Below are 15,997 nucleotides of genomic sequence, written 5' to 3' on the forward strand. Positions count from 1 at the left end.
TCCACCATGGCGAACGTTTATTTCCCCTACTCCAAGGCGCCTTTGCGCACCATCAAGGAGATTCAGTTTGGCCTTTTGTCCCCTGAGGAAATAAAACGACTGAGTGTTGTCCATGTCGAATATCCCGAGACTATGGTAAGGCGGCCCTGTTTTCTTTCCCTAGGCTACCAGCAAAGAAAGAGACATTAAACCTTTTACTTTTCAATAGGATGAGCAGAGAACCCGTCCACGAACCAAAGGACCAAACGACCCCAGACTCGGCACTCTCGATCGACAGTTTGTCTGCGAGACTTGTGAGGAAGGCCAGAAGGAGTGTCCTGGTCATTACGGCCACATAGAACTCGCAGTACCTGTCTTCCATATTGGTAAGGAACAGGAAAGCCAGCGAAAAATGGCTTTAGGCTAACGATTACCAAGGTTTCATTACCAAGACCAAGAAACTGCTGGAGACCGTGTGCCATAACTGTGGGAAAATCAAGGCCGATATAGTTAGTCCAACCGAATGCCGTTAAACTTTTTGAGCATCTAAATTGCTAACAACTACGTTCTAGTCTGATTCCAAGTTTCAAGATGCCTTGCGAGTCCGTGATCCCAAGCGCCGCTTCGACATGATTTGGCGCCTGTCAAAGGACGTAGCAGTCTGCGAAGCAGATCCCCCAGTCGAAGATGACGATCCATTCTCCAAAGAATCCTCCAAGCCGGCCAAGGCACACGGCGGTTGCGGAAACGCCCAGCCAACTATTCGTAGGGAAGGCCTCAGCCTGATGGGAACCTGGAAGCCGAACAAAGCGAACATGATGGAAGATGATGTTGAAATGCCCCAGCCTGAGAAGCGGACCATCACCCCTTCGATGGCTCATAACATCTTCCGCAGCATTTCGCACGAAGACGTACGGATAATGGGTTTAAGTAATGACTATGCTCGTCCTGAGTGGATGGTTCTCACTGTTCTCATTGTTCCACCTCCTGTTGTTCGTCCCAGTGTCGTCAGCGGCAAGAGTACCAGCGGTCAACGTGCCGAAGATGACTTGACTTTCAAGCTTGCTGAAATTATTCGAGCGAACCAGAATCTCCAGCGATGCGAACAAGAAGGCGCGCCCGAGCACGTTGTCCGCGAGTTCGAAGCTCTTCTTCAATACCATGTCGCAACGTACATGGACAACGACATCGCCGGCCAGCCAAAAGCTATGACAAAGTCCAACAGGCCTGTCAAAGCCATTCGTGGACGGCTCAAGGGAAAAGAAGGTCGTCTGCGACAGAACTTGATGGGAAAGCGTGTCGACTTTTCGGCCCGTACTGTCATCACTGGCGATCCTAACTTGTCACTGGATGAAGTCGGAGTACCACGTACCACAGCTATGGTTCTTACTTATCCAGAGGTGGTTACCCCGTACAACATCGAATTCCTGCAAAAGCTTGTCAACAACGGCCCTACAATCTACCCGGGAGCACGATACATTATTCGCGACAATGGCGAGCGCATTGATTTGCGTATGGCACGGAAGACAAACGCTAATCTTCTCTACGGGTGGAAAGTAGAGCGTCACATCATGGATGGCGATGTGATTCTTTTCAACCGTCAGCCTTCGCTGCACAAGGAATCCATGATGGGTCACCATGTCCGGGTGTTGCCTTATTCCACCTTCCGTCTTAACTTGTCAGTTACGAGTCCTTACAACGCTGACTTTGATGGTGATGAAATGAACTTGCACGTCCCTCAAAGTGAGGAGTCTCGTGCTGAGCTTCATGAACTCGCTATGGTGCCATTCCAGATTGTTTCACCCCAGCGAAATGGTCCTCTTATGGGTATTGTGCAAGACTCCCTGTGTGGTGTCTACAAAATGTGTCGACGTGACGTGTTCTTGTCCAAGGACCAAGTCATGAACGTTATGCTCTGGGTTCCTGATTGGGACGGTGCTATTCCTCCACCGGCAATTCTCAAACCCAGACCTCGCTGGACCGGAAAGCAAATTATTAGCATGGTTCTTCCCTCAGGACTTAACCTTCTCCGTGTTGACAAAGACGGTGCCCCACTTTCTGAAAAATTCTCTCCACTGGCAGATGGAGGATTACTTGTGCATGGCGGCCAGCTGATGTACGGTATGTTTTCCAAGAAAACTGTTGGTGCTTCCGGAGGTGGTATTGTTCATACTATCTTCAACGAGTACGGCCCGGAAGCTGCTGTGTCTTTCTTCAATGGTGCTCAACGAGTTGTCAATTACTGGCTTCTGCATAATGGTTTTTCAATTGGTATCGGTGATACTATTCCCGACCAAGACACTATCGAGCGCATTGAGGGTGCTGTTCGAGCAGGAAAAGAGGAGGTTGAGCAGATCGTTGCTAGTGCTACCGAGAACACTTTGGAACCCCTGCCCGGTATGAACATCCGAGAGACTTTTGAAAGTAAAGTATCGCGTGCTTTGAACAACGCTCGTGAAGAGTCTGGCAGTGAGACGGAGAAGAGTTTGAAGGATCTCAACAACGCCATTCAAATGGCTCGGTCTGGTTCCAAGGGTTCCTCTATCAACATCTCCCAGATGACTGCCATTGTCGGTCAACAGTCTGTTGAAGGTAAACGTATTCCCTTCGGGTTTAAGTACCGCACTCTGCCGCATTTCACCAAAGACGATTATTCTCCGGAGTCCAGAGGTTTCGTTGAGAACTCATACCTCCGTGGCTTGACGCCAAGCGAATTTTTCTTCCACGCTATGGCTGGTAGAGAAGGTCTTATTGATACAGCAGTCAAGACTGCAGAGACCGGTTACATTCAGCGCAAGCTCGTCAAAGCTCTTGAAGAGCTTATGGTCAAATACGACGGAACTGTGCGAAACTCCCTTGGGGATATTATTCAATTCTTGTACGGAGAAGACGGTTTGGATGGTGCTCACATTGAAAACCAGCGCGTGGATATCATCAAGTGTTCTGACAATCAATTGCGCGACCGCTTCCGTATCGATCTCATGAACCCCGAGCAAACGCTTGGTCCTGAAGTCTTGGAACAGGCAACTGAAATTGCTGGCGATGTTGAAGTCCAGAGATATCTTGATGAAGAATGGGAAGCGATTCTGAAAGATCGCGAGTTCCTTCGTTCTGTTGCTAAGGGGGACGAGGAAATGATGCAGCTGCCAATTAATGTGCAGCGGATCCTTGAATCGGCTAAAACCACCTTCCGCATCAAGGAAGGCACTATTAGTGATCTTCACCCTGCTGAAGTTATTCCTCAGGTCCAAGCTTTGTTGGATCGTCTCGTGGTTGTTCGTGGTGACGATTTGATTTCACAGGAGGCCCAAACCAGCGCTACGCTCCTTTTCAAGGCGCAGCTTCGCTCGAGATTAGCATTTAAGAGACTCGTCACTCAATACTCGATGAACAAGCTTGCTTTTAAACACGTTCTGGGAGCTATTGAAATGCGTTTCTCGCGTGCACAGGCCCCTCCTGGTGAAATGGTTGGTGTTTTGGCTGCTCAATCTATCGGAGAGCCTGCCACGCAGATGACACTGAACACCTTCCACTTTGCTGGTGTTAGTTCTAAGAACGTCACTCTCGGTGTTCCTCGTTTGAAAGAAATTTTGAACGTTGCTACAAATATCAAGACTCCCTCGATGACAGTCTATCAAGAACCACATAAGAAGCATAACAAGGAATCTGCCAAGCAACTTCGTAGTGCTGTGGAGCACACGAGCCTTCGTTCTGTTACTCAAGCCACCGAGATCTATTATGATCCAGACATTCAATCTACTGTCATTGACAACGATAGGGACATGGTGGAGTCTTACTTCATTATTCCTGAGGACGTCACGGACGACGCTGCCCATCAGTCGAAGTGGCTACTACGTATCGTTCTCAGTCGTCCAAAACTTCTTGATAAAGGACTTACAGTTCAGGACGTGGCTTCAAGAATCAAAGAGCAATACCCGAAGGATATCGCAGTCATCTTTTCTGATAACAACGCTGATGAACAGGTCATTCGCATTCGTCAGCTTCACGATGTCAAGGAAGATGAAGATGATGAGGATATGGAGTACGATGTGACTTTGAAAAAACTGGAACAGCACCTTCTTGACACCCTTACCCTGCGTGGTGTAGCCGGTGTCGAGCGTGCTTTCATCAATGAGAAGGATAACGTGCGCCTCATGGATGACGGCGCCTTGTTCCAGAGCAAATCAGACCCACTTTGCAAAGAGTGGGTTCTTGAGACGAGTGGTTCGGCACTGGCCGATGTCCTTACCATTCCCGGGGTTGACAGAAGTCGTACATATTCCAATCAGTTCATCGAGGTCTTTGAAGTCTTTGGCATTGAGGCTGCTCGTTCAGCTCTCCTGCGAGAACTTACTCAGGTGTTGGCTTTCGATGGATCTTACGTCAATCACCGCCATCTAGCGTTGTTGGTCGATATGATGACAGTGCGTGGATATTTGACTCCGGTTACTCGTCATGGTATTAACCGTGCCGATAATGGTGCTTTGATGAGGTGTTCGTTCGAAGAGACTGTTGAAATTCTGCTCGACGCTGCCGCTTTTGGTGAACTTGATGACTGCCGTGGTGTTTCTGAAAATTTGATTCTCGGTCAAATGGCACCGGCTGGTACCGGAGAATTTGACGTGTATGTCGATCAGGACATGCTCAACACGGTGGTTTCGAGTAACGCAAACCTTGGCTTGACGGGAGCTCTTGGGGCTAAGGACGCAATCATTAATGACGGAGCTGCGACACAGTATGACAACAATTCTCCAATGATGGAAAATGGTTATATTGGAACGCCGGATCCCGATGCCAGGTTCTCTCCTATTCGACAAGGCGGGTCGGAGACGCCTGGTGGGCTTACGCCTTACCAGCCATCTGGTGGCTTGGGCGGCTTCAGTCCAGCACCTCAGAGCCCAGGTGGTTACTCTCCAACGAGCCCTTTCAATACCAGCCCTGTATCTCCTGGCTATTCGCCGTCTTCCAGCTATTCTCCGGCGTCTCCTGGAATGGCCATTACCAGTCCACGTTATATGACATCTCCTGGCTTCTCCCCGCAGAGTCCAAACTTCCAGCCAACATCACCTGCGTATTCACCTACGTCGCCTGCTTACGGTCAGGCCTCGCCCACATCACCGTCATACTCCCCCACGTCTCCACGCTTTTCGCCTTCGTCGCCGAACTACAGTCCATCATCTCCCAATTTCAGCCCGGCCTCTCCTGCGTTTAGCCCAAGCTCTCCGACATACAGCCCGACGAGCCCAGCAATTGGTGGCAGCAGACAATTCTCGCCATCTTCGCCAACGTCGCCCAAGTATTCTCCTGCATCGCCAGGATGGTCACCCACGAGCCCGGAGATCTACTCTCCCACCTCTCCAAATATCCATGGGTCCCCGACGTCTCCCATGCGCGGCGCAACTTCCCCAAGTTACAGTCCCACTTCGCCGCAGTATAACCCGACGTAAGTCAAATGATATATATATTCCAAGGGCAACTATATTGACTCTACTTCCAGGTCTCCCCGCCAATAGATGGGAAGTGCTCCTTATAGGGTGTCTTCTACAAATTTTGGTGTTGTATCACCACTTTCGATTCCTTACATAGCCTTGAAAATTCACCATGTCGCATTTTACCGGTATGAAGTTGTTTGGTCATATCTCTCTCGCGGATATCCTTTGTTTCGCTTTTTTCCTCTTTTTTTACGTCTCGCGGATATATTTCTGCTTTTACTTGACTCCTGCCTGGTATTGACGACCATTTCATAAGATGGGATAACAGTCAAGGCTAGTCTTTTTATCTACGGAATTCCGAGAACAGATGGCCACCCCAAACAAATTGCCCATTTCCCCTCCCCACCTATTCTTCTCATTTTTGAAAGATGGGAGCGCATGTTAGCATGGAGTTCAGAGATTTCTTATTTCACCCTTTTGCCTAATCACCATTATGGACCACCGATATAAATTTGAAAATCACCGTCGATATGTATTTTTTGTCTCTATTTTGATTTTTATGTACACAGATGCACCTGACGAGCGAGAGTGATTAGAAAATGAAAAAACTTAATTTAGCACGCACTGGTGATAGACCAAGAACGCGTAAAACGTGATATTGTAGCAATTGAAACATTAATAATTGAAGCAGAGTCATCAATACTAGATACAAGCCGATTTATGTGACGCTGATCTGTGATTGGACGATACCAGTAGAAGGCTCCACCTAACCGTCATATGTGGCCCGTAGTTAACTTCGTGAGGACATCCTCACGAATCGTCCTGCTTGGTTTCTCTAGCATCATTATACGCGGGGCAGCCGATTTTGAGCTGGTTGCGCGATGTGCTTTTACACAAGAAGCTTCTAAGCAAGAAAGATGAGGTCCTGGTCGCGGTTTTTCCTTCCGCTGGTGCTGCGTAAGTTTCCCCATCGCGCTTCGGCCGCTTTACTTTGCAGTCAGTCCATCATCGACTGTCGTACTAACTAAGGCAATGATATCTAGTGTCGCTGTTGCTGGGCGCACTGGTCGAATGTCGAAGTCATTCGACGTCTGTATCAACATCGAATGGTCCGTCTGAGAACTTTGGCAAGGGCACGGAAGACAACACGTTTGCAGGAAACGATGGCAGAGGTAGGAGCAAAGCGCCACCAGCATGAGCTGTGATATGTGCAGCTAGCTGATCATGTTTTGGCGTGATATTTACAGATCTCGTGGAATCCGCCCTACAAAAGCTCCGAGAGCTTAAAATATCCCCCGCGGCGAGCTCGAAACCTTCAGGCTTGGTGGGCTACGGCTTGCACTACGCCAAACATGCATTCTATCTTTTATTTATGAACGGGCCTCCACTAGAGGACCAGTCGGATTCGGACTCCCAATCATATCGGTTAGACCCGGATCTGGCAAAGGCGGTTAACGAGTTGGAGGTTGCGGCAACGGAAACACAGAACCCGGATGCTATGTTCTTGTTGGCAGAGATGAACTTTTACGGCAACTACTCGCATCCGCGCAACTTTAAGGAGGCTTTTAAATGGTATCACGACCTCGCCCTATCAACCGGCAATAGCTCGGCGCAATATATGATCGGGTTTATGTACGCAACAGGCATTGGGGGTGCAGTGGAGCGCGACCAAGGCATGGCGCTGCTATATCACAAGTTTGCCGCAGAGCAAGGAAATACCAGATCAGAGATGACTCTGGCTTTCCGGCACCATATTGGTATTGGAACGCATCGGAACTGCGATTCGGCTACGCATTACTATAAACGAGTTGCCGACAAGGCCATTGCTTATTGGAGATCTGGCCCCCCCGGAGGCTACAACATGCCTCGGCAGTCATTTAGATGGGCGGACGACGAAGGGGGTGTTTATGGTGAAGGCGCCAGTGTGTCGAGTTCAGGACCAAACGCCAATAGAGATAGTGGACAACCGAGTGCAGAAGCTAGTTTGGAAGATATCATTGAGTATTTGGACCTATTGTCTAAAAAGGGAAACTTGAAGGCCACCTTGAGTCTTGGAAAGTGGCACTACGACGGTTCAAGGAACCTGCCTCGGAACTATCGCAAGGCTATGAAATACTTTAGAGCAGTCGCAAAACGCTATTGGACCAAAGACGGCGCCATCATTGCAAACCACCCTCCTGAAATTGAAGCGGCTGCAGCAAAGGCCGCTGGACACATTGGCTTGATGTATCTCCGAGGAGAAGGGGTGGAGCAGAATTTTGCTACCGCCATGGCGTGGTTCAAACGTGGTCTTGCTAATGGAGATCCTCTGTGTCAACATGAAATCGGCTTGATGTATTTGCATGGCTATGGTGTCACTCAGGATGCCTTTAAAGCTTCCGGGTACTTCAAGGCAGCCGCCGAGCAGGACTTTGCAGCCGCCGAGACCAGACTTGGGGCTCTCTTTCTCGACCAGGGAGATGTACAAACAGCTACGAGGTATTTTGAACTTGCTGCCCGTCTGGGTTGGATGGAGGCGTTTTACTACCTGGCTGAAATAGCCAATTTTGGAATTGGTCGGGAAAGACACTGCGGTATGGCATCCGCGTACTACAAGATGGTCGCAGAAAAGGCCGAACAAGTTCATTCGTCATTTGCGGAGGCGAACAAGGCGTATGAAAATGATGATCATGATACAGCCTTGATTGCAGTGATGATGGCCGCCGAGCAAGGCTATGAGCACGCTCAATCCAACGTTGCTTATCTTCTTGATGAGCAGCAATCTGTCATTTCACTGGGCAAAATCCTCCCATGGGCAAAAAAGCGACGATCATCGCTTCTCCGGAACACTGCATTGGCTTTGATTTACTGGACTCGCTCAGCGCGACAATCAAACATTGATTCTTTGGTGAAAATGGGAGATTACTATCTCAAGGGTATAGGCTCATCTGTCGATGCTGAGAAAGCTTCTACATGCTACCATACAGCTGCCGAAGGCCATCATAGCGCACAAGCGTATTGGAATTTAGGCTGGATGCACGAGAACGGCGTTGCAGTGGATCAAGATTTCCACATGGCAAAACGCTACTACGATTTAGCCCTCGAAACCAACCATGAGGCATACTTCCCCGTGAAGCTCAGCTTGATGAAGCTACGTCTTCGTCATTTCTGGAACCGTATCACGAACGGAAAAGTGAATGGCATTCAAGACGAGAAAGGTAAGCAAGCACCACCCAGGTCTTTTGAAATTGTATATCTAACTTGCAATGTAGAAAACAGAGCGCCGCGAACCTTCAAGGAGTGGATCATCGCTTTCTTGGAAAACGACGAGGAAGAAGCCCTCTACCAGGCCCAGCTACTCAGAGAGCGCGAAGAGAACGGTGACATTCTCGGCACGCATCACCCTCATCGAGCCGAGAATGACGATACGGGATATTATGACGAGCTCGAGCTTGATATAGACGAAAGTGTGTTCGAAGCGCTAATCATCGTCGCTCTGGCCGCAACACTGTTGATTCTGGTATACATTCGACAACGAAATCGACGAGATGGCGAGAACGCCGGCAATGGCCAGCAACAAGCCGCCGGAGGCCAGAATGGACAGGGAGCCAATGTTGCTGCTAACAACAACAATAATAATGACCGGGGTCTCTTTCCTCGTCCTGATCAACCGGAATTTGCACAGTGGGCTGCAGGGGGGGTTGGACATTGATGGATAGACGGCGTAAAATAATGGTAGCATTCAATACAACTGTACTTTTTGAGCATAAGCCTGTATATAGTATTTTAGTTTTTATATCAGTCGATCTCTTTATAGAATTTTATCCCACGTGGAATTAAGCTTATCGATAATGGCATCAATTGATAGTAGCATGTGATGTGTGCCGGGAAGGAAGGAGCGTCGATTCTGATTTCTCCTCACTCCCCCGCCGAACACTTCTTCCTTGCATCATCGTTTGATACACCAGAATCTAGTTTAACTCACCAGCCATGGGTGAAAGACACGCAAATATCAAACGACGTCGTCTCGACGAAGCGACTTCGGCACTGGCACGTCCGTTCAAGTCACCTTTGCGCAAAGATGGCGATGTTGACCCATCTAACAAGAACGACAAGGAGGGCGGCATGAGCGATGCAGACAAATCTTTTCGTGTCGCCACATCAGAGGACGCTATGGTTCACAAACCTGTGCTTTCCTCAGCGCCTCCTCGATACTCCATAACTCCTCGCCAATATAGAGCACCTCTCAAAATGGACCCGGAGCTTGTCGCTCTCCAGAAAGAGCAAATATCACTCCGGTCTCGCCTAGCGACCCTCCGTTCTCAGGTCGACACCGCACAGCAGGCTCTGAGGATCGAGTCTTCGCCTAGAGACGAGGAGTTGCAAGCCTTGACAGAAAAATGGAAGAAAGTCAGCCAGAACGTCGCGGATGAGTTGTTTGTCTCTGCCAAAGACAGGATCGAAAGGATGGGTGGCGTTGATGCTTGGAGAGAGAAGGAGAGGATGCGAAAAGTACAGATGAGCTGGGGCGATGACGAAGGCAGAGAGACTGAAGTACCGGATGACTTTGAGAGAACTTCCAGTGCCGAGATCACTAGTTCTTCTTCCTCTACTCCCAAAGAGGATGAAAATGCAAGTATCCTAATGGCAACCCCATTTCATTCGCTAATTGGTTTCTGAATCAGGTATTTACAATGGATATGATGCTCGAAAGTTTGAATATCGACCTGGGCATGATCGGCTTCGATAAAGCAGAGCAGAGGTGGATTACAACTTAGAGCAAACGTATAGCTTGATTGAGCTTTGCGAGTACATGGCTATTAATGTCACAAGACGATCTGGGTTCGAAATTTACGACATCTCAATAAGGCCGAAGTACCCCCCAATCTTGCCCAAAAGGTATCAACTTTTGCTACCGATATAATGATATGTTTATGGGTTTGAATTTCAACTGTTAAGACTAGGTGACTGACGAACCAGTCGAAAATATTCGCAAACGGGTACCTGGGATAATTTCATTTCATCTTCAGTTATATAATGATATAGATACACCATATTTATGACCAAGTCCAGAAAAACACAGCGTTAATTGTACCATGGTAGAATATGAAAGCAATGCAAAGACCTCTATCACTCTTTCGAAACGTGATTGTTGAAGATTTCTCCCAGAGTGAGGGCACTCTTCTTGGGAATTCTCTTCTGCCCATTCTCGTAATCGACAAACGTTACTCCAAATCGAGTCTGATATCCCTCGGACCATTCGTAGTTGCTAGGAAAAGAAAAATATTAGTATAGAATTTTCTAGAAACTCTCTTCGTAAGACTTACTCCAGCAGACTCCAAGCCATGTACATCTTGACATTGACACCATCGATAGCCGATGCATCAGCCATGGCCCCGATGTAGTCGCTATAATACTGAACCCTAAAATCATCTTTGAGAAGCTCCTCCAACGGCAGGTCGTTTTCACCCTTGATGCTGGTGCCGTTCTCCGTAACGTAAATCTTCGGATAACCATAGCGATCAGATAGCCATTTCAACAGTTTTCTAAAGCCTATCGCGTTCGGTCGAAGCCATTCGCAGTTGGTCTCGGGCCCGATTGGGTTGCCGAATTTGTCCTCGAACAGGTGGTCAAGGTTTCCGGCAGCGTCGTCGGGTTCTGGCTCTCCTTCGCGATGGCGGATGTAGTTTGCGCAGTAGTGGTTCATGCCGTAAAAGTCATTGCTGCCTTTTACAAGTGCAATTTCTTCCGGGGTGAAGGCTGGGAGACGGTCGCCTAGTTGTTTGACCATGCTATCCGGGTATTTGCCATGGTAGATTGGATCCGCAAACCACGAAATGGCAAATTCAATTTTTCGCTCAGAGGCTTCGATATCGGCCGGGTCTTCTGGGTCCCATGGTTCGGCCCAGTCGCCTTCAAATACCAGGTTGTTAGTGATACTCAATGACAGCTCTTGATTAGTGACATATACTTACCGTTTAGGGTAATGCCGATCTCTCCGCCATGCGTGGGCTTGATTTCTTTTCGGAAGATGTCCACAGCAGTGCCATGGGCGATCAGTAGAGTCTTTCCTACAATCCAGGGTTCTCGCGCGCCATCACCAACGGGGTTCTTGGTCCGATCACTTGTTCTTCCAGGAGCATGCTTGCCGGTGTTGTACCCGAGCACAGAGCTACACCAGGGCTCATTGAACGTGATCCAGCGCTTCACCTTGTGGCCAAATGACTTGAAGACGATACGTGCATAGTTTGCATAATCAGCCACAAACTCTTCCTGATTGAGCGCGCCGCCGTATCTTTCCAAAAGCTCATCTGGAAGATCCCAATGGTAAAGTGTGATTACTGGCTCGATTCCGGCGGCGTTAAGGTCGTCGATGAACTTCGAGTAGAATTCTAAGCCCTTTGCGTTGACGGGGTCATTTCGGCCACCCAGAGGGATGATTCGTGACCTATATTGAGGAAAAGGATTAGATATTGATGGTGCCTTTTTTTTATGACACAACCCAGAAGAACCCCTTACCATGACAGCGAGAAGCGGTATACCTGAGCACCGTATTGTTTCAGTATTTTTATATCTTCATGTGTGCGGTGATACGAATCACACGCTACGTCGCCGTTGGTGCCATCCTCGACCTTGCCAGGGGTCTTGCTGAAAGTATCCCAGATGGACGGAAGTCTGCCGTCTTCGTCGTAGGCACCTTCAATCTGGTAACTACAGCTGCAGCGTCAGCACTATATTTCTCATTGTATCTCGGCAGGAAAGCTTACCTCGCTGTTGCAAATCCCCAGGCAAAGTCCGCGGGCAGCTTGTTTTGAGTAGTATAGCTACCATGTGCGCTGCTCATTGTGTGTAATCGATGCTGGTTTTCCTTTTTATGTATAAAAGAGGTGACGGTGTATACCAAAGAGAACAATATAGTGTAGATTGTAGAATAAACGTCTGAAGGACAGTGCAGTCGAGCGCTTGCTTTATACCCTCCCCTCACTATCCGGGTTTCCGTTTAAGGTATTTCCCGGGCCTCTCGCACAAAAAGAAAAATGAGGCTACCGTGACACCAATTAATGACGCCTCAGCGGGGCTTGAGGGCTTGAGCCTTTACTTGTTCTAAATAAAGTGGCGCGAGTTTCTCCACATGGTGTTGATAGGGGTGACTACAGCGATACTCCGCGAGGTCGATAAGGCTAGCTAGCAATCGGTGTCGCAAGAGTTTCCCCGCAGGGCGGATAATCGTTCTGGCCGCCAGCTTCAAATCACATTACAGCCCCTGCCAACCGATCTTTCGCGCATTTGCTTGGCGTGCATACGTCAGATGTGATGCAGTGGACCTGAAACATAGCCCTACATGGTATACTTGTGACAAGGTACAGTCGTTGGCTGATAGGTGGGCTGCGGAGTAATGTCAAAAGTTTGATTCAGACCAGAATTTCATTCGCGGCCAAAAACTATCTCAACAGACATTCGCTGCGCCTGTCGCGGCGAATGGCAAATACTCTGCGAGCGTAAACCCCGGGCGCCATCCGATAGTATGCTCACTAATGCAGTCCCCAGCCTCAAACGGCTCCAGTACTCCGTGCCCAAAAGAGATTAACCCCCCCCCCCCCCACCCACAAAACATTCCTCATAACGGTCCATGGTAGTCATATAAATCGTAGATATGGAATTGCGTTTTAGGAGAGCTCCATGCCATCTTCGTCGTCCCCTTCCAGATCTTCCATGTCGTCCACTAACGAGTTTCCAGTCAGTCGAGGCCGCTTCGAACCCAAAGAGCCAGAGCCGAGAGCTCCGACGAATTCCAATTCAGGGCCTGCAATAATCCTGCCCTCCATGTCGACAACCTCACAAAGTTCGATGAGGCTCTGGCGATTGAGCGACTTGAAACCAGCTGTTCGAACAATCCTTCCCCAATTTGTTAGGCAAAACTGTGCGGCACGTCGACGAAGCCATTCTTCGTTGGTTCGGCCGGCTCTTTCCCAGATAATGGCCGCGTTTTCAACGTCAAGCTCTCGGCTTAATCGGTGGACGCATAGCAAGCGCAGTTTGGGCATGTCATACAGATTGGCCATAACCAACATGCCGGCAACGTCGAGAATGCTGGTGCAATACTGGGGATGGTCCAAGATGCTATCGCTATATAGATAGTATAGAAATGCGCGGACCACCGAATACGGTTCTGGGATGTGCATTCTCTTTGTGTGGTACTCAGCCATCTGCGCAGCGTAGAGTCGTTTGAAGTGAGGCCATCGAGCCTGTAAGATAATCCGGTGGACATGGATCGGTGCGGATGTTGATGCCGTAGGAGAAATAAATGCAGGCTCTGATTGGCCTTGGCGTGGAGAAATAGGTTCAAACGCCTCCTCATCAGGCTCCTGGTCATCGCTATCGGCGGTAATGATAAAGTCGGTCCCACTGTCCGTCTCTGGGGCCTGGTCAAACACCGCTAGCAAATCTGCGCCGATACCGACGTTATGAGGGGAAGACCCCTGACGTTCAGAAGCAAGAATGCGGTTCTGTTCGGACGATTCTGAAACAAGATCATTGCCGAGAAGCCCGTATTTCTCCAAATCCAAGCAAAGAATTTCATTCAACTGATTGTCGTCGCCGGCCCCTGTCGGAGCTTCAATATTGCAACCCAGAAGCCAAGCCTTGGTGCCATCTTCATTTATAGTGCAGTAGTGCCACCGATAACCCGGGCGAAAGACTTCTTGGCCATCGGCAAGTCTTTGCCAGCGGAGAGAGTCCAACTCCAGCGATGATAGATTACACTCGAAAGGCCTCACAGTCTCTGAGGGAGTAATCAGGTCTAAAAGTAGGCCAGATGAATATACATGGAAATGTGTGCCAGAGAGCAGAGATGGGACATGCGGGCCGGAGTGGAATTTCAAAGACGATATGGCGCCTGGTGCAGTTGGCTTTCTTCGGACAAAAGAACGAATTTGCACGCTCGCGGAGTTTGCTGCGTATCCGTTAGATCTGCTGGATAGTTGCCTTGGGGGGCTGAGAGAAGCGCCTGGGCTTGGAGTTGCATGGCTGAGTGTCGCATGGGGTTCCTCGGTCGTCATTCCCAATGAAGGGCTGCCTTTGAGATCCAACCACCAGAGGTCGGTGGTCCGTTCCATGTCTGGGCCGAGCCCGCCAAATATCCACAAACGACCACCCCAAATCCAAGCCGTATGGTCGAAGCGGGGAGTGAAACTCCACGTCCGTGACCATGTCCATGTTTTCAGATCTAGATAACACAGGTCGTCCAATATCAGGTTGTTTTGTTCCCCAGTCACGCCTCCGATCCCAGTCACGCCCCCGATGACGAATAATTTATTCTCGTAGATAACCGAGGCGTGACGGGCGCGGCCGCGCGGAAGAGGGCCTCGGACGTCCGGCTGTGTCCAGGTGGAGGACGGTATATCAAGGATGACTAGATCAGAAAGATATTCACTGCGTTCATTTTCCCCACCAAAGACGAGTAGTTTGTTTCCTTCGTAGAGAGACGCGGTGTGGCCTAGGGTTAAAAAACGAGATTAGCAAGGTTGTTCCTTGAAGTTATATATCACGAGACAAGCGAACCCATGCGAACTCCCGGAATGTCGCCATAGTTGTCAACCAAGTCCCATGCTAGGGTGTTCAAATTCAGCCGTAGGACGTGGTTGTAGACTGGCAGTAAATTGTCAGCATCAATTGGTCTCTCTTTTTCCCACCTGACGGGATCCAACCTTCATCTGTAAACTGGTCAAAGCCTCCAAAGGCGTAGATCTGATCATTGCCACAATAGGTAACGGAAGCATTCACCAGACACGCGGGGACATTCCCGACCGCCTTTTTGATGCATGGACGGTAATCGGCGCTGCCCCGGCGAGCTTTCGCTGGACTTGTCGGCATGAGATAGGCGTTCTGCTCCCGCGCAGGCAGCGGAGAGGAGGACGACATAGGCTGAGTTGAGCGTCGGTGGGATGTTGCAGCAGCAATGGCATCCCAGGAGGCTGCTGACCCACCCTCGTGGAAGGGTGAAAGCCCGGAGGCGGCGGTGACGGTGTTGCTAGGCGTGGAGGGCGGTTGCCGCGCCATCAGAGCGGGTCCCGGTGGATAAGATAGATCAAAGGAGGCGGGACAATCTTGAAGTACAGGGCTCGACGGAGGTATGCGGTGTATTTAGTGTGTCTGTTGCAATCGATACATGCATGAATCTGGAGATGGCAGAGAGAGAATTGAGTCTCGTCGTAGGGCTGGGTAGAGATGGCAGGCGCGCGGGCGAGACCGGCAGAGCCTGCCAGAAAGGCTGAATGGGAGGCAAGAGCCGCCAGCCAATCACCGGGCGCCATATGGACCCACATTGAGAACGCATCGAACATAGTAAGTTAGACACCCGCTAGTCCCATCCAGGCCTAGCGCATCTCTGGCCGTTGCTATGGGACACCAGCAGGACGTCATTATTTATTCGCGGCCAGCTCGACCTTCCTTCTCTGCTCTGCTTCCTCACCCTTCTCCTTGGCCCTCGAGTCACCTCTATCTCTCCTACTCGTGTATGAGATACCTCTATATTCTCGATTCTGCATAGAATATACCCTACGCAGGACAGAGGCTGTCCATCTACATCGATCATCCCCAGCTACGAG

At 49.6% G+C, this 15,997-nt stretch overlaps 3 protein-coding genes across 3 annotated transcripts; 1 reads left to right on the forward strand and 2 right to left on the reverse strand.

The window, feature by feature from the left end:
• Window positions 1-6: 6 nt before the first annotated feature.
• On the forward strand, window positions 7-10,070 carry TRUGW13939_09033 (DNA-directed RNA polymerase II subunit RPB1; the record flags this gene model as incomplete). Its single annotated transcript, XM_035492158.1, has 9 exons — window positions 7-135; window positions 209-365; window positions 418-488; window positions 552-5,422; window positions 6,325-6,368; window positions 6,455-6,583; window positions 6,659-8,608; window positions 8,663-9,090; window positions 9,366-10,070. 9 exons carry the CDS (start codon window positions 7-9, stop codon window positions 10,068-10,070), a joined length of 8,484 nt encoding a protein of 2,827 aa, XP_035348051.1.
• A 450-nt stretch (window positions 10,071-10,520) lies between these two features.
• Window positions 10,521-12,234, reverse strand: TRUGW13939_09034 (uncharacterized protein; the record flags this gene model as incomplete). Its single annotated transcript, XM_035492159.1, has 5 exons — window positions 10,521-10,659; window positions 10,718-11,303; window positions 11,366-11,838; window positions 11,910-12,101; window positions 12,158-12,234. 5 exons carry the CDS (start codon window positions 12,232-12,234, stop codon window positions 10,521-10,523), a joined length of 1,467 nt encoding a protein of 488 aa, XP_035348052.1.
• Window positions 12,235-13,057: 823 nt separating this feature from the next.
• Window positions 13,058-15,449, reverse strand: TRUGW13939_09035 (uncharacterized protein; the record flags this gene model as incomplete). The annotated part of the gene is made up of 3 exons (XM_035492160.1): window positions 13,058-14,886; window positions 14,952-15,038; window positions 15,098-15,449. The coding sequence occupies 3 exons, from the start codon at window positions 15,447-15,449 to the stop codon at window positions 13,058-13,060; spliced, it is 2,268 nt and encodes a 755-aa protein (XP_035348053.1).
• Window positions 15,450-15,997: the final 548 nt, after the last annotated feature.

This window comes from Talaromyces rugulosus, chromosome V, assembly GCF_013368755.1.
Source record: "Talaromyces rugulosus chromosome V, complete sequence".
NCBI classification, from domain to species: domain Eukaryota; kingdom Fungi; phylum Ascomycota; class Eurotiomycetes; order Eurotiales; family Trichocomaceae; genus Talaromyces; species Talaromyces rugulosus.